The sequence below is a fragment of the Amblyraja radiata genome, chromosome 9 (assembly GCF_010909765.2).
Source record: "Amblyraja radiata isolate CabotCenter1 chromosome 9, sAmbRad1.1.pri, whole genome shotgun sequence".
Taxonomy (NCBI): Eukaryota; Metazoa; Chordata; class Chondrichthyes; order Rajiformes; family Rajidae; genus Amblyraja; species Amblyraja radiata.
Window position 1 is genome coordinate 65584785 of NC_045964.1, and position 24008 is coordinate 65608792.

General features: G+C 44.7%; 1 protein-coding gene across 2 annotated transcripts in view; it reads right to left on the bottom strand.

The window, feature by feature from the left end:
- The window catches only part of trip11 (thyroid hormone receptor interactor 11), a 73716-nt gene extending 67104 nt beyond the window's left edge, over positions 1-6612 (bottom strand). Inside the window, exon 1 of one of the 2 annotated variants that reach the window (XM_033027667.1) lies at positions 5935-6612. In XM_033027667.1, coding sequence (XP_032883558.1) covers positions 5935-6058 — 124 coding nt within the window. In that variant the 5' untranslated portion in view covers positions 6059-6612. The remainder of the gene's footprint in view (positions 1-5934) is intronic. The other variant, XM_033027670.1, reaches the window with a different exon arrangement.
- Between the last annotated feature and the right edge of the window lie 17396 nt (positions 6613-24008).

Genomic DNA, 24008 nt, shown 5'->3' on the forward strand with positions numbered 1-24008 from the left:
TTGCCTACATTAGGTCCATAGCCCTCTATGGCTTGCCAATTCAAATGTCTGTCTGAATGCCTAAACGTAGTGATCATATCCAATTCCACCACCTCCTCTGGCAGTTTATTTTAGATATAAACCATATTTTGTGTGAAAACATTTTCCCCTCATATAGAAACACGGAACTGCAGATGGTGGGTTACAAAAAAGGACAAAGTGCTGGAGTAACTCAGGGGATCAGGCATCTCTGGAGAACATGGATCGGTGACATTTTGAGTCGGGATCCTTCTTCAGACTGTGCAGGTGAAGAGAAAGTTAGAAGAGAGGAGGGGCAGGACAAAAAGTGGGAGGTGATAGATGAACTACTACTAAGTTACTCCAGCACTGTCTTTTTCCCTTCATATTCTCTTTAAAGCTTCTCCTCCTCACCTTAAACCTATGCCCTTGTTTTTAATGTAGACTAAATGGCCTTTAGCCAGATGTAAAGATCCCCTCCATTCTATCCCTGCTGCTGCAGCTGCCAGCCCTGCTGCCATGAGCTTATGTTTCTTAACATGCTGTTTTATGGAACACCTCTTCAAAGTCCATTGGCCACATGTCTTTCCCAAATTAAAAATCAAGTAAAATTTGATTGCACATAATTAACTCTTCATTAGTCCATACTAGTCCAATTACTTATTTTTCTCCCAATTCACCATTTCTAGAAGATACACGGAAGTTAAATTGATCAACTTGCCATTGTCAGAACTATTTACTATAATGTACATTTTGAATAACTTGTTGCGTCGCAAATTTAAAAGTAGGGGAAAGGAATATGGGCTCAGCTGTCAGTTTTTCCTGTGCTAGGAAATGACAGATTGTATAATTCTAAATTTTGTCTCTGAACACTAATGAGTTGCTTTTGAAAAACCACTGCACATAGTTAATGAGGGAAACCGAAAAGTAAAATTGTATCTTTTCACCTTGTAATACTAGTAGGGATCATCTGCTAACTGCAGATGTGTTTAGGATCATTAGGTAAATCCTAATATTAATCTTGCTGGATGTCAGAAGTGATGGAGTACACATGTACTATGATGAAAACCAGGGTAAACAGACAAACCCCCCAGGAACTTGGTATGAATGTTCTCACTTAGTTAGTTTACTGCATGGGGATCCCCGTGAGACCAACATGAACAAACCAGAAAAAGGAAGCACAGGAGCTGTATAAACTATTTGCTTGGGAAAAACATAAATACATAAAAGGCATGCAACATTCTTCGGCAGTCCCTTGGGGTTAAAAATGACTTGCTTCATTACTTTTTCTGTGAGTTCTGCAGTTCTACCATGACGGGAACCTCAGGTCCTTCTGCTGATGGGGCAAGGGTGGGCATAAAGTGGTGCAAACCTTCATCTTCTCATCAAATCAAAAGTTTTCCAATCTTTTATTAAAAAAAACTCTTCCATAATTCTGTCTGAGCAAAATTCATCTTCACTGTACTGCGTTTTGCCATCATTATCTTACCTTGGCATCGCAAAGTTATAATTTCAATCGCAATATTGGCAGACGTAAAGATTCCCTCTATTCTACCCCTGCTACTGCTATCCCTCAATATTGACACCATTGGGATTTAATAGAAATGGGGACAGTCAGTTTGTTACCAAGTTGAAACCTCAAATTCATGCCAAATTTCAATAATCATCAATGCAAGTACAGTATAAAACCAAAGATAATAGAAAAGGGAATGAGCTTACAATCTATGAGACCATACTGGTTTATTTCCCAAAAATATACTTTATTCACACTGCACACAGCAATGCACTCAGAATGCATATTTTTATTTATTCAATATACCAAGAATGTAAATGCACTGATGCAGGTTCTTGACTCGAACATCAACCACCCCTCTGCCCCCCACAGATCTGTCTGACCCAGCTATTTCCTCCAGCAGTAGAAATAAAGAACTGCAGATGCTGGTTATTACACAAATGGACACAAAGTGTTGGAGTAACTCAGCTGGTTAGGCAGCATCCCTGAAGAACATGGATAGGTGACGTTTCAGGACAAGACCCTTCTTCAGACTCTGCAGCAGTTTGTTTTTTTGCTCCAGATTCGTAGTATCTGCAGTATCGTATCCAATTCAATGCATTCACTTACAATCTTGCTAATGAACCTACAACAGTACAGCACAAGAATAGGCACTTCGGCCCACAATGTCTGTGCCCAACATAATGTCAAAACCAACTCCTGTCTGACTGCACATAATCCATATCCTCCCGTTCTCTGCAAACCATATGCCTATTCCAATATCTCTTCAATGCTAATATCAAATCTTCCTCAACCATCACTCCTGGCAGCGTGCTCCAGACACTCACCACCTGTGTAAAAAAAAACTTGTCACGCACAAAGCCCTAAAACTTTGTCCCCCCCTGCTTAAAGCTATGCCCTCTAGTACTACCTCTACAAGGTACAGGAGCCTGAAGACTGCAACAACCAGGTTCAGGAATAGCTACTTCCCCACAGCCATCAGGCTATTAAACCTGGCTCGGACAAAACTCTGATTATTAATAACCCATTTTCTGTTATTTGCACTTTATCAGTTTATTTATTCATGTGTGTATATATTTATATTATGGTATATGGACACACTTATCTGTTTTGTAATAAATGCCTACTATGTTCTGTGTGCTGAAGCAAAGCAAGAATTTCATTGTCCTATACAGGGACACATGACAATAAACTCACTTGACTTGTCTTACTTTTTCATCCTGGAAAAAAGAACTCTGACTGACTACCTTATCTATGCCTCTCATAATTGTATATACTTCTATCAGGTATTCCCGCAACTTCCGGCATGCTTTGGAAAACAATCCAACTCTGTCCAACCTCTCTCTGTAGCTAATACCCCCTATCATTCTGGTAAACCTCCTCTGCAGCCTTCTAAAAAGCCTCCACATACTTCCTGTAATAAGACCAGAACTGCACGCAATACTCCAAATAAACCTAACTAGTCATAAGGTCATAAGTGATAGGAGCAGAATTAGAAACATAGAAAATAGGTGCAGGAGTAGGCCATTCGGCCCTTCGAGCCTGCACCGCCATTCAATATGATCATGGCTGATCATCCAACTCAGTATCCTGTACCTGCCTTCTCTCCATACCCCCTGGTCCCTTTAGCCACAAGGGCCATGAAGTCTACTCCACCATTCAATCATGGCTAATCTATCTCTCCCTTCCAACCCCATTCTCCTACCTTATCCCCATAACCCCTGACACCCGTACTAATCAAGAATTTGTCTGTCTCTACCTTAATGCGGGTACTGATTGGGAATGATCAGCCATGATCACATTGAATGGCAGTGCTGGCTCGAAGGGCAGAAAGGCCTACTCCTGCACATATTGTCTACTGTCTATTAAAAATATCAATTGAACCTCCACAGCCTTCTGTAGCAAAGAATTCCACAGATTCGCCATAAGCAGACTAAAGAAATTCCTCTCCATTTCCATCCTAAAGGAACGTCCTTTAACTCTGAGGTTATGGCCTCTAGTCCTAGACACTCCCACTAGTGGAAATATCCTCTGCACATCCACTTTATCCATGCCTTTCACTATTCTGTAAGTTTCAATGAGGTCCCTCCCCCCCACTACTTTCTAAACTCCAGCGAGTACAGGCTTTTCTATTTTCTAGGAAAAATCAAAGCATTGGTTATCCAGTAAAAGTGTAGGCCAACAAGCAAAACTAAAGAAGAACTGTCTGAAGAAGAGTGCTGACCCAAAACATCACCCATCCTTTTTCTCCAGAGATGCTGTCTGACCCGCTGAGTTACTCCAGCACTTTGTGTCTATCTTCGGTATAAACTAACAACTACAGTTCCTTTCAACACAAGCAAAACTCAGCAAATCAGGCAGTATCGTGGGTAGAAGTGCACGGGCCAAGGATTGCAGTTTATGAGAACAATTCTGGAACAGAGTTGTGCTAGCGATGAAAGATAATGGCTTCAGTCTTCCCAGTGTTTAGCCGGAGGAAATTTATACCTATCCATTACTTGTTGTTAGACCAACATCCTAACAATTTGGAGACACTGGATGGACCAAGAAATTATACGGCTAAATCCCATCAATAAACATGTGGAAATTTACATCATGTTTTCAGTTAATGTCCCGAAGGAGCAGCGTATTGATGACAAATTGGAGAGGAAGAGACAAGCAGGAAGAGAAGCATGTGATTGTGACTATGACCTGATAGATGACCATAAGCAGCACAGAATGTTCAGTCAATTGTGTGTACATAGGTCAAGAAGGTCAAGTAGGCACAGATTCTTTGCCACAATCAGATAGGTTGTTATTAATGGCTTTGATAGGTGCATTTTTTGATGCTGTGATTAGAGGATTGGTAGACTACGGGTGCTGTCTATACAGAGTTTGTACGTTCGTCCTGTGACCGTGTGTGTTTTCGCCAGGTGCTCCGGTTTCCTCCCATTCTCCATAGACGTACAGGTTTGTAGGTTAATTGGCTTTGATAAGTTGTCAAATTGTCCCTAGTGTGTAGGATAGCGTTAGCGTATGGAGTGATCGTTGGTCGGCGGGGCCTCGGTGAGCTGAAGGGCCTATTTCCGTACTGTATCTCTAAAGTCTAAACTTTTTCCACACAGATGTGGTGGATATATAGAACGAGCTGCCAGAGAAAGTAGTTGGGGCAAGTACTTTGATGACATTTAAAAGACATGCACAGGGAAGGTTTGGAGGGATATGGGCCAAACACAGGTAGATGGGACTAGCATAGATGGTTGGAATGGACTAGTTGGGCCGAAGGGCCTGTTTCCATGCCGTATGACTAATATTCTATGACATACATACCAATTACATTGAACCTTTATAAAACACAGCTCGGCCAAAATTTGAATATTTTCTGATCACCTAGAGAATATGTCGAAAAGATTCACTGGAATGGTTTCAGGAATTGAGGATGTCAGCTGGAAGGTTATGTAAGAGGAACTAATGTTGTTCTCCTTGAAAAAGTAAAGAAAGTTAAGGAGCATAACAATGTGCAAGTGTAACATATGGTAAAGAAAGCAGTTGCCATTAGCAAATGGATCAAGGATATAGGAGCACAGCTATAAAATACAGGACTGGAGATGCGAACAAAAACCTTTTTTGTGATCTGCAACGTATTGCCTGCAAAGATGGTTGAAACAGGATTGGTGCATTTTCAAGGGGGCCAGATAGGCATTTAAGAGAGAATAAAGAGAGAATCACACAGAGAGTGGTGAATCTCTGGAACTCCCTGCCACAGAGGGTAGTCGAGGCCAGTTCATTGGCTCTATTTAAGAGGGAGTTAGATGTGGCCCTTGTGGCTAAGGGGATCAGAGGGTATGGAGAGAAGGCAGGTACGGGATACTGAGTTGGATGATCAGCCATGATCATATTGAATGGCGGTGCAGGCTCGAAGGGCCGAATGGCCTACTCCTGCACCTAATTTCTATGTTTCTATGTAATTGCTGTTGAAAGTGCAGGGGAATTCCTGGAACCTACCAGATTACTCTTCCATGAGTATGTAGCTTCTAATCACGTAAGAAGCATCCAAACCACCATTCTTGAGATCTTGATAATGAAGGGTCTCGACCCGAAACGTCACCCATTCCTTCTCTCCAGAGGTCCTGCCTGACCCACCGAGTTACTCCAGCACTTTGTGTTTAAATTCTGGCATGGGTTTGTTTATTTATAACCCGATCACACAACAACCTCCTCGGGTTTCTCCACAAGACAACTGCAGATAACAAACAAAGGCCTTAACAGCTGTTGGACTGACAACTGCTCGGACCATACACGTCCTCAAACTGAAGGCTCATTTGTCACGATCAAGGACTTTAAAAAAGGATTAAAAGAGTTTATTAGGGACCAAGACACAATAGCGATTTTTGTTGATGTTGTTAGCAAACCTTTTTTTTGGGGGGGGGGGGGGGGAGGCTCACCTTGCACTTCCTCGACGCCTTCTGCCAACATGTCCTTAGTGAAGTTGGACAGTTGGCCTGTCAGGGAGGACAGGCTGCCGCCGACCTGCCCGAGACCCGAGCTGATGCCCCCGAACCAAGACATGGCGAGGAGAAGATGGGGGGAGAAGAGGGGAGGAGAAGAAGGAGGGAGGAGAAGGGGGAAGGAGAGAGAAGAAGAATGAGAAGCGAGGGAGAAGGGAGAAGGAGGAGAAGAGAGGGAGAGAGAGGAGAAGGGAGAGAGAGGAGATGGGAGAGAGGAGATGGGAGAGAGGAGATGGGAGGGAGAAATAGGAGAGGGGGAAAGAGGAGAGGGAGGAGGAGGGAGGGAGTAGGGAGAAGGAGGGGGAAGGGAGGACAAGAAGAAGAGAGAGAAGGGGGAGAGAGGAGATAGAAGGAGGGAGAAGGAGGAGAGGGAAGCACTTGTGGGAGCGAGTCCTCGTTGAGGAGGCACCCGTCCGGCGAGGCGGTCTCCGCCTGGTCACAACCGCGGTGAGTCAGACGTGATGCGGCCGCTCTTGCCGGTGGCGGTACCGGTGACGATGACGGTGGAGGGGTCGGGTCGGGTCGGGGCCGTCAGCCGCGCTCGGGCCGCCGCCGCCGTCGTCGTCGTCCTGCCAACTCAACGGCCGCCATGTTGTCGGCGTCAGCAGCCACACGCCGCCAGGCATGCTGGGTACCGCGTTGGCCGTATAGACCCCTTTCCCAGCCGCCATCTTGGCAAGCGCTGCATTATGGGTCAAGGCCACTGATGGCCGAAGAGATCAATTCAACATTCTAAACTAAACTGAGACAAACCGAGGAAGAGTACAGCTGCACAAAATTGCTGGGGAAACTCAGCGGGTGCAGCAGCATCTATGGAGCGAAGGAAATAGGCGACGTTTCGGGCCGAAACCCTTCTTCAGACTCCTATACTTCGACTTCTAATTATCCCGTTTTTAGTCGGCAGAATGAGAACCCTCTGAGTTCCCCTGGCAGTACTAAACGTTGTTGTTGCACTTAAAGTTATTCTGTACACTGTAAATGGATCGATTGCAATCATGTATTGTCTTTCTGCGGACTGGTTCGCACGCAACAAACGCTTCACTGCACCTCGGTACACGTGACAATAAACTGAACTGAACAGTAAAACTAGAAACAAAGATCTGAAGATGCTGAAAAAAGCAATAGATTCGTTTGTTCGTTTAATTTATTGCCATGTGTACCGAGGTACAGTGACAAGTTTTTGTTGCGTGCTATCGAGTTAGCAGAAAGACAATACATGATTACAATCGAGCCATTTACAGTGTATAGATACATGATAAAGGAATAATGTTTAGTGCAAGGTAAAGCCAGCAAAATCTTATCAAGGATAGTCTGAGGGTCTTCAATGAGGTAGATAGTTGTTCAGCACTGCTCTCTAGTCGCGGTAGGATGATTCAGTTGCCTGATTACAGCTGCGAAGAAACTGTCCCTGAATCTGGAGGTGTGCGTTTTCACACTTCTGTACCTTTTGCCTGATGGGAGAGGGGAGATCTCTTGATCTCGTAGCATCAAAGCCCGGACTACCAGACTACTAAACAGCTTCCTGCCACAGGCTGTGAGGCTGCTAAACAGTCACTCCACCCAGTGGTGGACTGGGTCTAAAAATATTGGTTGCCAGGAGACAAAGGGGGCCCACTTGATATAGGGGGCCCACTTCATCAGGGGCCCGCTTGCCATTGGGCAAGCTGACACCCTGGCCAGTCCGCCACTGACTCCACCTGATTCTGCGGCTTTGCACTGACAATTTAATAACTCTGGCACTGGCCACTCAAATCAGCTGCCCTGGACATTTTAATTACTGTTTTTACTGTATTTTAATGTTGCTGTTTTACCTGCTTTTAACTATTTATACTGTTTCATCAGGGACTGGATTGTTTTTACTGTTATTATGTGTGAAATGTTTAAGTTTTATGTGCGATGCTCCGGTATTCCCTGGGAAACGTCTTCTGATTTTGCACTGTACAATTGTTGCTTTGCAAGATGACAATAACGGTTGATTTGATTTGATTTGAGAAGAGAAGAGAAGAGGGAGTGGGCAGGGTACGACTCAACCTTGATTATGCTGCTGGCTTGGCCAAGGCAGCATTAATTGAGTCTATTGAGACAAAAATGCTGGAGAAACTCAACGGGTGATGGAGCATCTTTGGAGCGAAGGAAATAGGCAACGTTTCCAGAGGTTGGTTTGTGTGATGGTCTGGGCTGCGTCCACAATTCGCTGCAATTTCTTGCAGTCTTGCTGACAATAAATGAACCTTATAACCTTATGAGCTGTTCTCAAGCCAAGCTGTGATGCAACCTAATAAAATGCTTTTTATAATGCTGGTTAATATAAAAAAGGATACAAAGTGCTGGAGTAATTCAGCAGGTCACGCACACAAAGCCCAGCCAGCGGGCCAGCTGAGACGTTTTGGCTCGGGCCGCGCGATGTCGCGCGCGAAGTCCTCAGCTGGCCCGCCGGCTGGGCTTTGTGTTCTGCTGCATGCAAAGTCCAGCACCCCATCCAACTCATGAACCGATGATCAGCCATGAGAAGGAGGGGCGGTGGTGTCAGCGGTATGCGAAGATCCGGACAGCTGGCCGGGCTGCAGACCGATGGGGCCACGGGCGAGGCACTGCTGCTGCACTCCATGGGCTGCACTACGTCAGGACGGGTGAGGCGGGGCCGGACACGTCGCTCTGACCCGACAGTCCCCTTGACCCAAGTAGTAACAGTCAAATACGGGACTATGTTTCTATATTAAGGGCGGTCCCGTATGGGAGAAACCAATTTAGCCCAATATATGGGACGTCCCGGCTAAACGGTACAGTTGGCAAACCTAGACCGGTAACCCTAGACCCAGAGTCTCTATTCTGAGCTCTGTCATGGGAAGAGATTGACAAGTGACAATCTCTTAACTAGAAAGTAATCTACAGTGACAATTACCAAGAAAAGCCCCCTTGGAAAAAATGCAACATTTCACACTGACTCTTAGGAATCCATGGCACATGAAACACTCAATGTGGAGAAGGATCAATCGCCTCCCCCCCTGTCCACCCACTCCCCGCCCACCTCCGCCCAATAAATACTAAGAAACTTGATTCGATGCACCACCACACTATCCATCCACCTGTTCCATCAGTGCTCCTCATATAGAAAATGTTGCCGTTGTCACATTGGCCTCATCAACCATCACTGATTCCACGAAACCAAACTCTTCCACAGATGCAGCATAATCTCCTCGGTATTTCCAGCATTTTCTGTTTCTGGTTTAGATTTCCAATATAAACATTTATTTATTTTTGTATTTTTCACAATCAGAGGGGAAGCAAGTCATCCCCCAGCTCGCGGTACTGCTCAAGAAGTAGATCATATGAAAAAATATTAAGAAATATACTCATCCACTTTTAAAGTGTTTCATACATACTGAAAGAGAGTTTGGAGACTTATCAAATTAAAACATATTCTTTTCAGTGAAGTGAAAATGCTGTTTCCTTCAATGATCACAGATAAGATTATTTGAACGCAGCACAGTCCTATTTGCCGATTTTAGTCAGATTATGTTTAGTGAGGTAGACGTCTGGAAATAGCAGGCCGAGTACGTAATAAATAACTCTTGGAATAAAATAGACAATAGACAATAGACAATAGACAGTAGGTGCAGCAATAGGCCATTCAGCCCTTCGAGCCAGCACAGCCATTCAATATGATCATGGCTGATCATCCACAATCAGTACCCCTTTCCTGCCTTCTCCCCATATTCCCTGACTCCGCTATCTTTAAGAGCCCTATCAAGTTCTCTCTTGAAAGTATCCAGAGAACCGGCCTCCACCACCCTCTGAGGCAGAGAATTCCACAGACTCACAACTCTCTGTGTGAAAAAGTGTTTCTTCATCTCCGTCCTAAATAGCTTAACCCTTATTCTTAGTACCCTCGGCCCCTGGTTCTGGACTCCTCCAACATCGGGAACATCTCCCCCAACATCAGGGACAGGGAAAATAAATAATTGGACTGTTGAACCTCCTAAAAATAAATACGGTGTAAACAATAATGGGATTGGTAAAACAACACACTTAACACTAGATTGTAGAATGGTGCACGTTTTTAACTAAACATCCTCATTCTAAACTTTCCAACCGTAGGAAATAGGGAGAGAAATAGAAGGGAGCTGAGTTGGGGACAAAGTGAGGAAAGTTCTTATTGCTCATGAAGGCCCCAGGAATAGGGCAATGTTTATCTAGATAGGGCTCAAAGATAGCGGAGTCAAAGGATATGAGGAGAAGGCAGGAACGGGGTACTGATTGGAGATGATGAGCCATGATCACATTGAATGGCAGTGCTGGCTCGAAGTGCTGAATGGCCTACTCCTGCACCTATTGTCTATTGTCTATTGTATTACAAACTGGAATTGTATTTATAGAGTCTTACAGCGTGGAAACACCACCAATGTTTTAATTTACAAATTCAACACAAACATTAATCAATGGGCATTCCGAACATTTGTATCGGTTCTTGTTGATTGGATATCGTGGTTGTCAAAGGAGAAGTGCAGGGCTAACTTTTTACCCAGATGCTAAAGGTGCCTGGAACGCACTGCCAGGGATGGTGGTGGAGGCAGATGCGATAGTGGCATTTAAGATACTGTGGACAGGGATACGGATATGCAGGAAACAATGGGATATGGATCATGTGCAGGCAGATAAGAGATTGTCTTAGCCTCATGTCCGGCACAGATATAATGGGTTGAAGGCCTGTTACTATTGTTCCATGTTCTAAAAATACATTGATTTCAATCATACCATCTCTTCAACCCTTTTACCTACACACCAAACAACTGTCTCTTTTTCATGATTCTTTAATAAACGTCATAAGCAAAGCCTGTAATGCATTCCTCACCAACTGCAGGATGACAGTGTGCTTATCCCTTGCAACAATACTTGAGGTAGGTTCAGACATAAGTTCTTCACAAACATTTAGCTGGTCCTGCAGTGAACGTGTTGCCTCACAAGAGGGCGCATCTTCTGTGACCTATTTCCATTTTTGTGATGAAATTCCTCTTTTAGACGGGAATAAAACATTGTCTTGCTTCATTGCAGCTTTACCTTTGCTGAGTGTCATTATTGTAGGCACTGCATTCATACTGATTTACCTAACATGCTGATTTGAATCTTTCTTCCTGACCAATGAGGTCGGTGTCGGCATGAGATAAACGATCTTTATCAAAGGGGATAAATTATGGCGTGTCACCAAGTTAGAGTAGGCCAACAATTAAGATTATTGAAAGTTTGTTTGTTCATCTTTGTTTCTCTTAGTTTTGCCATTTGCCTACATTAAAGGATAATTTATAGCCGGCAATTAATCTTCCAGCACTTCTTTGGGATGTGAGAGGACACCCGTGTACCTGGGGGAAACCCATACTGTCATATGTAAAATATCCAAACCCAACACAAAATGTTTCCGCGGCAAGGTTGAATCCAGGTCCCTAGAACTGCGGGGCTCAAGTTATTGCATGATCATTATTGAAGAGCGTTAAGGTGAATAACTCCACAGGACCTCATAAGGTCACAAGGTCATGAGTGATAGGAGTAGAATTAGGCTATTTGGCCCATCAACACTACTTCGCCATTCAATCATGGCTGATCTATCTCTCCCTCCTAACCCTTCTCCTGCCTTCTCCCCATAACCCCTGGCAACCTGATGGGATTAATCCCAGTTTATTGAGAGAGGCAAGATAGAAAATTGCAGAAGCCTTGACAAAGATCTTTGCATCCTCTCTAGCCAAAGGCAAGGTCCCGGAGGACTGGAGACCCGCTAATGTTGCTCCTTTGTTTAAGAAGGGAAGTCGAGAGAATCCAGGGAATTATAAGCCGGCGAGCCTCACGTTAATGGTAGGGAAGCTATTGGAGAGGATCCTTCGGGATAGGATTGATTCCCATTTGGAATAGGATGGGTTCAATATGGACTGTCAGCTTGGCTTTGTACACAGCAGATCGCACCTTACTAACTTGATCAAGTTTTTTGATGAGTTGATGAAGGTGCTTAATGAGAGTAGGGCAATGAATGTTGGCTGCATGGATTTCAGTAAGGCATTTGATAAAGTCCCCAATGGCAGGTTGATCCAGAAGATAAAAATGCACGGTTTTAATGGTGACTTGATCATATGGATTCAGAAATGGTTTCCTGATAGGAGACAGAGGGTTGTGGTGGAAGGACAATATTCAGCCTGGAGGTCAGTGACCAGCGGAGTTCCACAGGTATCTGTGCTGAGAACTTTGTTGTTTGCTATATAATAGCAAGATTGCAAATAACACCACGTTTACTGGGGTCGCGGACCGTGAGAAAGGCTGTCGCAACATGCAGCTGGAAATAGATCAGCTACAGAAATTGGCGGAGAAATGGCAGATGGAGTTTAATCCGGGTACGTGTAAGGTGTTGCACTTTGGGCGATCGAATGTAAGGGGAAAATGTACAATGAAAGGCAAGACACTTAACAGCATTGATGTACAGAGGGATCTTGGGATAGTCCATAATGCCCCTGTCCCACTTAGGCGATTTTTTAGGCGACTACAAGCGACTAGGCTGTCGCCACATGGTCGCCGGGGTGTCGCCTATATGGTCGTGAGTCGTCTCCACAGTCGCCCAAAGATTCATAGCGTTTTTCTGGTCGCCGCTGAGTTTTGAAATGTTCAAAACCTTCTGCCGACAGTCGGCGACAGTTGGCTTGACGCCAATGAGCGTAGCTTGACTTCTCCTGAGGTAGGTGCTGTCGTAGGATGTCACCAGGATGACGTAGGTTGACGCAAGGATGACGTAGGTTGTCGCCGGTGCTGACTTTGGTGAATTCCATTGGCGAGTACCTACGTCAACCTATGTCAACCGGCGACAGGTACCGGCAACTGAATTGTCTCACCTTGTCGTAGCTTGCCGCGGGTGGACGTAGGTTGCCGGTTTTTCGGCGATCTGCTACGAATATGACAGCGCTGAAAAAATCGTCCAAGTGGGGCAGGCCCATAACTCCCTGAAAGTGGCAACACAAGTGGAGAGTGGTAAAGGAGGCATATGGTATGCTTGCCTTTTTCAAATTTCCTTTCCTACTTTCAAATTTGTAGTTTTAAAGGCATGGAAGGGAGGAGAGGCCATTCACTCCTCAAGCCTGCTCCATCAATATGTGAAATAATGAGTAATTTGTGCCATAACTCCACATATTCCCCTTTATCCCATGCCCTGTATTTTTAAGGCGGAGATTGACAGACTCTTGATTAGTATGGGTGTCAGGGGTTTTGGGGAGAAGGCAGGAGAATTGGGGTTGAGAGGGAAAGATAGATCAGCCATGATTGAATGGAGGAATAGACCCGATGGGTTGAATGGCCTAATTCTGCTCCTATGACTTATGAACTTATCAACTTATCCTTTGGTAATCAAGACTACTATCACTCCTCAATGTGGAATTATGAAGTCACCATGCATTAGTTGCCATTTATTGAATAGAGTTCCCGCATTTATGTGCAGAATTATTTCCTCACCACTCTATAGTTGCTATGGATTTGGAACTCAATTTCCTATCCTTGTCTCCCCAAATTGTGAAAATATTTTCTCTTTGTCAACACTATTGTTTCAACTTAGATCTTGAAGATTTTGCTCAAATTGCCTCTTAAACATTCGAATTAATGGGAAGACCAAACTATTTTGTTAAATCTCTCCAACTAAATCAACCCTGAATCCCTTCCCTGATCATCTACCATATGTTGTCCAGAGACACAACGTACAAGATGTGCTCTAAGAAGAACTTTCTACGGCAGCATCATAACTTTTACACACTTTTGTTTTCCTTCCCCTAAGATAAAGGCCAGTCCTCCAGCAATATACTTCAACATTTTGTGTACAGACTCAAGAGCATTAGTTGAACACAATGTACCAGTTGCCAAACATGGTCAATTCTGTGGAAGAAACACCACTACATTGTGGATGTACTTCAACAAAAATGCTGGTGCAAATGCAACCAGCGACATTTCAACTTGGAGCAACAAATATTGTTCTCCTGAAGCAAGCCATCAATCTCGAGGCAGCACAGTTAAAGAAATGATTCATGTGCAATCGATGTACTGCAAGACCATGCCAAAGTCAGCTCAGAGCAGTTTGGCATAGTCATACAGCGCAGAGACAGGCCCTTTAGCCCAATTCATCCATGCCAACCATGATACCCCATCTAAGATAGTCCTAATGCCAGCATTTGGTCCATATCCCTCTGAACCTTCTCTGTCTTATGTTCCTGTCCTCTGAAGGTGGTGAGCCAAAGAATCCAGAGATATTTGATATGTGGAGGAAGGAACTGCAGATTCCTGGTTTAAACCAAAGATAGACACAAATTCTGAAGTAACTCAACGGGACAGGCAGCATCTCTGGAGAGAAGGAATGGGTGACGTTTAACGTCGAGAGCCTTCTTCAGACTGAAGGGTCGCGACCCGAAACGTCACCCATTCCTTTTCTCCCGAGATGTCCCACTGAGTTGCTCCAGCGTTTTGTGTCGGCATTTGATATGGATTTTGTTGCAGTGGACAAGAAGGATGACCCACCAATCCTTGGAAGTACTACAATCCCACAGCTCATAATTGTAAAGGTAGATTGTGACCAGACCATGTCTTCGGAGTTGAACGTACAGATGTGGTTCATGGAACCTAGAAACCAGAACTGCCTAAAGTTTCAGGAAGACACATATAGAGGCAGCCAAAAAAAGGCAGACCGAGTACCAGGCCAAATGTGTCAAAGGCCCGTACACAGTTAATGGATGGAGACCCTATGAGGACGAAGCCCATAGCAGAGTAACACCGGACATGGTAGTAGGTAGTGATAATTGGACATTCACCATAGCCCAGATTGTACAAAGTTATGAAAGTGGATGGCATCTCATTTCAGAAGAACGAGCATACAACCAGTACTGGAAGGACAGGTTATTGAGCCAGTGTGTGGGAAGGTGCAGATATTGGTTTACACCGAAGATAGACACAAAATGCTGGAGCAACTCAACGGCTCAGAGTTACTCCAGCATTTTGTATCTATCTTAGGTTATTGATTCAATGATCTGGGGGCATTCTGCTAAAGTAAAAATTGAACATAGAAGTGTAAAGCACAGGAGCGGGGCCTTCAGTCTGAAGAAGGATCTCGACCCGGTACATCACATATTCCTTCTCTCCATAGATGCTGTCTCACCCGCTGGGTTTCTCCACCATTTCTCGTCTACCTTTGATTGGGTTATTGATTGTTATTGATTGGGGACGATCAGCCATGGTCACAATGAATGGCGATGCTGGCTTGAAGGGCCGAATGGCCTCCTCCTGCACCTATTTTGAATTGAATCGAATTGAATTGAATCCTTTATTTGTCATTCAGACCTTTCGGTCTGAACGAAATGCTGTTGCCTGCAGCCATACATGTAATAATCAACAACACACAATAAACACAAATTAACATCCACCACAGTGAGTTCACCAAGCACCTCCTCACTGTGATGGAGGCAAAAGTCTTAGGGTTACTGTCTCTTCCCTCCTCTTCTCCCTCTGCGCTGAGGCGATACCCCACTGGGCGATGGTAAGTCAGTCCCGCGGTTCAAGCTCCGCGGCCCGGGGGTGGTCGAAGCTGCCGCCCTCCAGTCCAGCCAACGCAGCTGTTGCCACGGGAGCTCCGGAAAACAGGCACCAGCCTGTGACCTGCGAGCTCCCGACGATGTCGTCCACTGGCCTGCGGCCGAGCCCCTGATTCAGGTCGCCGCCGCCAGAACGCCGCCTCAGCCGCCGGAGCTCTATGTTTCTATGATTGTTCCAGCATCTGCAGTTCTTTCTTAAACACACCTTTAACCTACAACGTCTAAGCCAAAATTGATGCCAAAATAAACTAATCTCATCTGCCTGTACATGATCCATATCCCTCCATTTCCTGCATATCTGTGTACCTATCTAAAGGCATTTGATACACCACTATCGTGTCTGCCTCCACCACCACCCCTGGGGGCACATTCCAAGCATCCACCATCGATCAATCTGTGTAAAAACTTACTCTGCTCACCGTCTTTACATTTTGCCCATCTCACCTTAAAACGATGCCTTCCAGTCTTTAATATTTCCATCCTTGGAAAAAGGTTCTGACTGTCAACCCTACCTAAGCCTCGTATAATTTTATATACTTCTATCAGATCTCCCCTCAACATCCAGCATTCCAGGGAAAAAATCCCAGTCTGTCCAACCTCTCCTTATTGTTAATATTTTTTTTTATCCAGGTAATTTCTGGTAAACACAAAATGCTGGAGTGATTTCACGATAGAGGCAGCATCTCTGGAGAGAAGGATTGGCCGATGTTTCGGGTCTCGAAACGAAACGGCGCCCATTCCTTCTCTCCAGTGATGCTGCCTCACTCGCTGAGTTACTCCAGCATTTGTGTCGACCTTCGATTTGAACCAGCATCTGCAGTTCTTTCTTACATAATTTCTGGCAAATCTCTGCAGCATCCTCTCCAAACGACACAAAAAAGAGACTCCAAATGTTTGTTCAATTAAAGATCATTAAAGCAGGGAGTTTGAGTTTGTGTTTAGTTTATTGTCACATCTACCAAGGTACAGTGAAATGCTTTTGTTGCATCGACAGTGGAATGACAATACATGATTACAATCGACAATGTACACATACTTGCTAAAGGGAACGACGTGAATTGTGTTTAGTGCAAGATAAAGTCCAGTAAAGTCTGATCAAAGATAGTTTGAGGGTCTCCAATGAGGTAGATATTAGCTCAGCACTGCTCTCTTGTTGTTGGTAGGATGGTTCAGTTGCCTGACAACAGCTTGGAGGAAACTGTCCCTGAATCTGGAGGTGTGCGTTTTCACACTTCTATACCTTTTGCCCGATGCGAGAGGGGAGACGAGGGAGTGACCGGGGGTGCGACTCATCCTTGACTATGTTGGTGTGCAAGCAACTTCTCTCTGTGCAGATACCAACCTGCCAAAATGAAAGAAAGAACTGTAGAAATACTGCTTATCTCAGTGCAAGTTCTTTTTGTCTAATAAGGCAATTATTTAGTTTACAATTATGGGCTACCTTGTGATATCAAAGAGTGTGGATGACAATTAATATGGAGGGGCAGGATAGTTTAGGAGATTTAAAAGGCTAGTTATACTTTAATATGAGCCTCACAGGCAACATCAGCATTTATTTTGCACGTGGGCAAGTTGAAAATGAACGTACGATGGGTTATCATAAATATTTTTGGCATATCAATATAGACTTTGAATGCTTCCTAGTTCTTAATTGAGCTGCGTGATAACAGCTTTGCCTATAGCTGGAAGCTTTCGCCAAATGGTCAATAACCACGAGTCTTTTTTCCTTCCCAATCCATTTTCTATAAATAACAATTGCACTTTTAATCGACACAGATCAAATGAATGAAGTCACTTAACCCGGCGAATGATGTTGCGGTCAATTTGTTGGAGTGTAAATAAGCATTAATTCCTTCCAAGGGAATAAAGTTGGTCAAGAAATTGAAATAAGGATCTGTTTTTTCTGCGAAGGACCATGGGATTTGATTGCAACAACAGGAATGGAGGGATTCAGATCATGCGCCGGCTGATGGAGTTCATTTGACGTCATGGACAGATCAGACGGCACGGTGGCGCAGCGGTAGAGTTACTGCCTCACAGCGTCAGAGTCAGAGACCCGGGGTCGATCCTGTCTACGTGCGCTTGTCTGTATGGAGTTTGTACGTTCTCCCCGTGACGGCGTGGGTTTTCTCCGGGTGCTCCGGTTTCCTGCCACTCTCCAAAAGACGTGCAGGTTTGTAGGTTGACTGGCTTCGGTTAAATTGTAAATTGTAAAGGGTAAGTGCGTACGATAGAGTTTGTGTACGGGGTGATTGCTGGTGCGTGCAGACTCGGTTTGCAGAAGTAAGTAAGTAAGTCAATTTTATTTATATTGCACGTTTAAATCAATTCACGTTGAGATCAAAGTGCTTCACATAGAAGAAATAATTAGGTTTCCGTACATGCATAGAAAAAAATAAATAAATAAATAAAAATCACACAACACATTATAGAGTTTAACATGAACGTCCCCCCACAGCAGAATCAAAATGTTCCACTGTGGGGAAAGGCACTAGAGAGTTCAGTCCTCTTCCTCTGTGATCACCCGAGATCGGGGCCTATTTGTGGCCTCCGCAGCCAGTCCGCTGTTTTCAGGCCCACTTGCCGGAAGCTGGAACACCAGCGTCGGGTGAACACTCCTCAGGGGCTTGGAGTGTCTGGAACGGCCGCTCCCTCCCCAGAGACCGCGGCTCTCGATGTCCACAGGCCGCGCTGGTCGGAGCTCCGACTCTGGTGATCTCGGCGAGAGATCCCAGGCTCCACGGTGTTTCAAATCCAGCGCCGCCTGCGGCTGGACGCCCGCAGACCGCAGCTCCTCGATGTTGGAGTCGGCGGTCGCAGCACTCTGGAGCTTACCGCACGGCGACCCGGTAAAGCATCGCCCGCTCCGTGTCGGTGTTTCAGTGTTGCGCCGCCGCCGAAGCTGGGATTCTGGCCGGTCCCGACAGGAGACGCCGCTGCAGTCCCGATGGTAGCCACGAGGAAGGGGCGAAGAAGCAGCTCGGAGGGAAGCCGCCTCTATGACCAAGTAGGGACTAGGAAATAAAGTTTCCCCCTTCCCCTCCTCCCACCCACCACATAAAAGAAGACCTCCAACAAACTTTTTTTTTTAACAAGACTAAAAATAAAAATAAAAAAGGGTGAAAGGACGGACTGCAGGCAGAGCAGCCTTACACTATGGCGCCCCACTCCTGCAGTCCGCCATCTGGGGCCTATTTCCGCACTGTATCATTAAAGTCTAAAATCTAAAGACATTACGGGCCAAAGGGCTTGATCTGTGCTGTGTTGTATGTTCAATGTTCTAAACAGTGTAGATAATATCACAGTTTAGCACTGCACCTCAAAAATAGCACATCCAACAACTTAATTTTCCTTCAATTCTACACAGGGAATACCACCAACAACTTCTCCTGGACCACCCATATTGAAGCAACGACCAGGAAAGCACACCAACGCCTCTACTTCCTTGGAAGGCTGAGTAAGTTTGGCATGTCCCCTACAACTCTCACCAACTTCTACAGATGCGCCATCGAAAGCATTTTATCGGCTCCATCCAAGACCGCAAGAAATTGCAGCGAAATGTGGACGCAGCCCAGACCATCGCACAAACCAACCTCCCTTCTATATGCCTCACGCCGCCTCGGCAAGGCCAGCAGCATAATCAAGGGCGAGTTGGTGCATGATTACAATCGAGCCATTTACAGTGTATACATACAGCACCTAGACTGTGGAACAGCATCCCTCTCCTCATCAGAACTGCCCCCTCCATCTCCTCCTCTAAATCGAGGCTCAAAACCTATTTCTACTCCCTAGCGTTTTTGAGGCCCTCTAAGGGGGTGCTGTAAACAGTTTATGTATGTATTGTTAGGTCTGTGTACCATTGTATGTAGTACATTAGTACCTGCACTGATGTACAGCACTTCGGTCAACAGGAGTTGTTTTTAAATGTGCTATACAAATAAAAGTGATTGATTGATTGATAAGGGAATAACATTTAGTACAAGGTAAAGCCAGCAAAGTCCAATCAAAGGTAATCAAAGGGGTAGATAGTTGTGAAGGTTAGGATAAAGAGCTGGGAGGAATGTGTGAGCAAAATGGAATGGGAAGGCAAGGAAATCAGGAGGGTAATAACATGATGAACAGCTGAATAGATTTCCATGAATCAATCCTCAATGACTAGGTCTAACAAACTGATGCCAAAACAAAAACAAGGTGCTGGGGATAATCCGTAGTCAAGCAGCATCTGTGGAAAAGGAACTGTGTTAGTGCAGACACATGAGATTGTAGAAAAAAAACAAGGTACTGGAGGAACGTTATGGGTTAGGCAGCATCTGTGGAGGGAATGGACAGACGACATTTCGGGGCAGGACCCTTCTTCAGACTGACAGATTAGGCGTTTCAGGTGATAACCTTTCCCACAACAGTATTTTGCTCTTCAATGTATTATCCACACTGAAAATTCTTTTTTTTTATATAATGTCTGGAAATATTCAGACATTATTGTGAGGAAGCAAATGTTGCACACCCCAGTAAGTCGGTAGAAAATCCAATTGGGATCCCTTGTCAGTTCATCCGTTGGAGAAGGAGGTTTGATCTTGACAGCTGTTCTCCCAGCAGAACGAAACGGAAATGCTGTAAATACTCCGCAAGTCAGGTAGCATCAATAGATGAATGAACAGAGTGTACAGAATGTGTATGAAGGAGCTGCAGATGCTGGATTACACCCAAGATAGACACAAAATGTTGGAGTAACTCAGCGGGTTAGGCAGCATCTCTGGAGAAAAGGAATAGGTGATGTTTTGGGTCGAGACACTTCATTTAACAAAATAATGGGCGTAGAGCTACTGCCTTGCAGCGCCAGAGACCCGGGTTTGGTCCTGACTATGGGTGCTGTCTGTACGGAGTTTGTACGTTCTCCCCGTGACCGCGTGGGTTTTCTCCAGGAGCTGCAGTTTCCTCCCACACTCCAAAACCGTACAGGTTTGTAGGTTAATTGTAAATTGGCCCTAGTGTGCAGGATAGTGCTAGCGTATGGGGATCGCTGGTTGGCACAGACTCGGTGGGCCAAAGGGCCTGTTTCCACACTGTACCTTTAAACCAAACTAAAGAAGAAAGTTTGACCTTGATAACTGCTCCCCCAGCAGAACAAATCAGAAAATGCTGGAAATACTCAGTAAGTCAGGCAGCATCTATGGAGAAAGGAACAGTTAAATAATACTTTGTCAAATAAGGATCATTGACCTGACTGCTCCTCACTCCACAGTTGGTGTTTAACATGCCAAATATCTCCAGCATTTTCCATATTTATTTTAGATTTCCACCATCAGCAATTTTTTGATTTCTCCCTGGAAAGGCCTGACTAGGATTGATTAACTGTCCAAACATGTGGCCTGTGAATGATGTGGAACTTCAAAGGTTCAAAGGTCCGTTTAATATCACGTGAACTTAACACTAGTAATAACAAACAAATATAAATTCATCGGGCAAATTTTGGGAGATTGCTTGGGAAACTTGCAATCGTAAAGGCCATTTACAAAATTGATGTTTCTGAGATGAGACGGTGAACAAAATGTAACAGTCACAGATTTTAAGGCCATGTTGATAAGTGGTAGGAGCAGAATTAGGCCATTCGGCCCATCGTCTATACCATTCAATCATGTTGATCTATCTCTCCCTCCTAACCCCATTCTCCTGCCTTCTCCCCTTAAGCCCTGACACCTGTACTAATCAAGAATCTATCTATCTCTGCCTTAAACATATCCATTGACTTGGCCTCCACAGCCTTCTGTGGAAAAGAATTCCACAGATTCACCACCCTCTGACTAAAAAAAAATTCTCCTCATCTCCTTCCTAAAGGAACATCTTTTAATTCTGAGCCTATAACCTCTAGTCCTAGACTCTCCCACTAGTGGAAACATCCTCTCCACATTCACTCTATCCAAGCCTTTCGCTATTCAGTATATTTCAATGAGGTCCCCTCTCATTCTTCTAAACTCCAGTGAGGATAGATTATTAGATAGCCTTTTATTGTCATCCAGACCGAAGTCTGAACGAAATTGAAGCAGTCATACATACAATACAATACAATAAAAAACAACAATAAACACATATTAACATCCACCACAGTGAGTCCACCCAACATCTCCTCACTGTGATGGAGGCAAAAGTCTTAGGGCTGCAGTCTCTTCCCTCCTCTTCTCCTTCTAGGCCCAGCGCTGTCAATCTATTTTGGAATCATCTCCAGTACTCTGGGATTTTATTGAACAATACTATACCAGATTGTACCAGATACAATACCATGGGATGATATTGAAAGTTTAGGCATTCAATTAATTGTTTAAAAATCCATGTGTCTTGTCATTAAAGATTAAATTAATTCCACTGAGGCTCATAAGCTGCTACATAAGGTCAAAATACCATAATTAGATCACATACATTTGGAAAATGATTTATTTCACTGCAAATTAAACTTAATTGGTTGCACAGCTGCAGTTTTGACTCATTTAGTTATATTTTGTAGACAATAGGCAGTAGGTGCAGGAGCAGGTCATTCGGCCCTTCGAGCCAGCACTGCATTCACTTTGATCATGGCTGATTTTACAATATTTTAATTTTTATTTGGTTTACATTTGAAAGCGTGGTGGTCTGCCACATATTCACAACCTGTGCATAAAATCATGAGAGGAATAGATCGAGTAGATGCACAGAATCTCCTGCCCAGAGCAGGGGAATTGAGGACCAAAGGACATAGGTTCAAGGTGAAGGAGAAAAGATTTAATAGGAATCTGAGGGGTAACGTTTTCACACAAGGGGTGGTAGGTGCATGGAACAAGCTGCTGGAGGAGGTAGTTGAGGCTGGGACTATCCCAATGTTTAAGAAACAGTTAAACAGGTACATGAATAGGATGGGTTTGGAAGGATTTGGACCAAGTGCAGGCAGGTGGGACTGGTGTAGCTGGGACATGTTGGACGGTGTGGGCATGTTGGGCAGAAGGGCCTGTTTCCACGCTGTATCAATCTATGACTCTCTCTCCTTCAAACATGTGCACACAAATACACACTCTTTCACACATACATACACACATACACATGTGCATATACACCGCACAAACATCATACAGCATGGTATTGACCATCAACAACAATTCACACTGATCCTATACCAATCTAATTCTATTCACCCCCAATTCCCATCAATTGCCGTCAACTCTCCCAGACTCTACCATTCACCGTCACACCAGCGGCAATTTAAAGTTGTCAATTAACTGACCAATGCATGCTTTAAGTTCCTTTCACATGCATAGCCTTTACTGCAAGAGGGTTTCAGTACAAAGGTTCAGAGCTGGGGATTTCAGAACAAGGGGATTTCAGTACCTGAATGGAAACCTCTGGAGACTTTGCGCCCCACCCAAGGTTTCCGTGCGGTTCCCGGAGGTTTTTGTCAGTCTCCCTAATGGTCGAAAGTGGTTTCCGCTTCATCTATGTTCCGGTGATTATTTCAAAAAATTCAAAACCGGCCGCGACTAAAAATAGGTTGCCGTTTTAAAAATCTGTAATTTTTTAGGTGAAGCCGGTTGCAATGCTAGTTGAAGGTGGTTGCCGGAGGTTGCAGGTAGTGGAAGGTGAGACCTCCCTGGTGGAATAAAACTGGGTGAAAAAAAGGTCTAACCTTCCACTACCTGCACTTTCGACCATTAGGGAGACTGACAAAAACCTCCGGGAACCGCACGGAAACCTTGGGTGGGGCGCAAAGTCTCCAGAGGTTTCCGTTCACGTTTCCTAAGTGGGACAGGGGCATAAGGGTGCTGTCTGTATGGAGTTTGTACGTTCTCCCAGTGACCGGCGTGGGATTTCTCCGGGAACCTCAGGCTTCCTCCCACACTCCAAAGACGTACTGGTTTGTAGGCCTATTGGCTTGCTTTCAATGTAAATTGTCCTTGGTGTGTGTAGGACAGTGTTAGTGTGCAGGGATCGCTGGTAAGTGCGGACTCGGTGCGGGCTTGTTTCCGCGCTGGATATTTAAACTAAACTAAAAATTTGATCGCGAGCAGCAGCTGAAAGATGAAAGAGAGAGGGTTGGAGAGGGCAGTGCAGGGGTGGCTCCAGGACTACGAACACAGCTTCCTCAGGATGCTTTTCACAATGTTAAAGTGCCATATGGTACATCCATTGGGGCACTTTCCCAAAATTTCCCTGTCACTGTCTGTTCTGTTAAATAACTCCATCAAGGAGAGCGAAGTGGCAGACTATAGACACAGGATACAAATATCCCTCCACTGTGCTCCCCCGGAGATAGTCCCTGCATGAAAACAGCCTTTACAGGCATCAGCTATGTATGGTTCATATCTTTTGACACCTGACAGCTGGTAATGCATGCAGATTTCACATTTACATGACCTTATATTGACGACAGTAGCTTGCAAGCCAACATCTCAT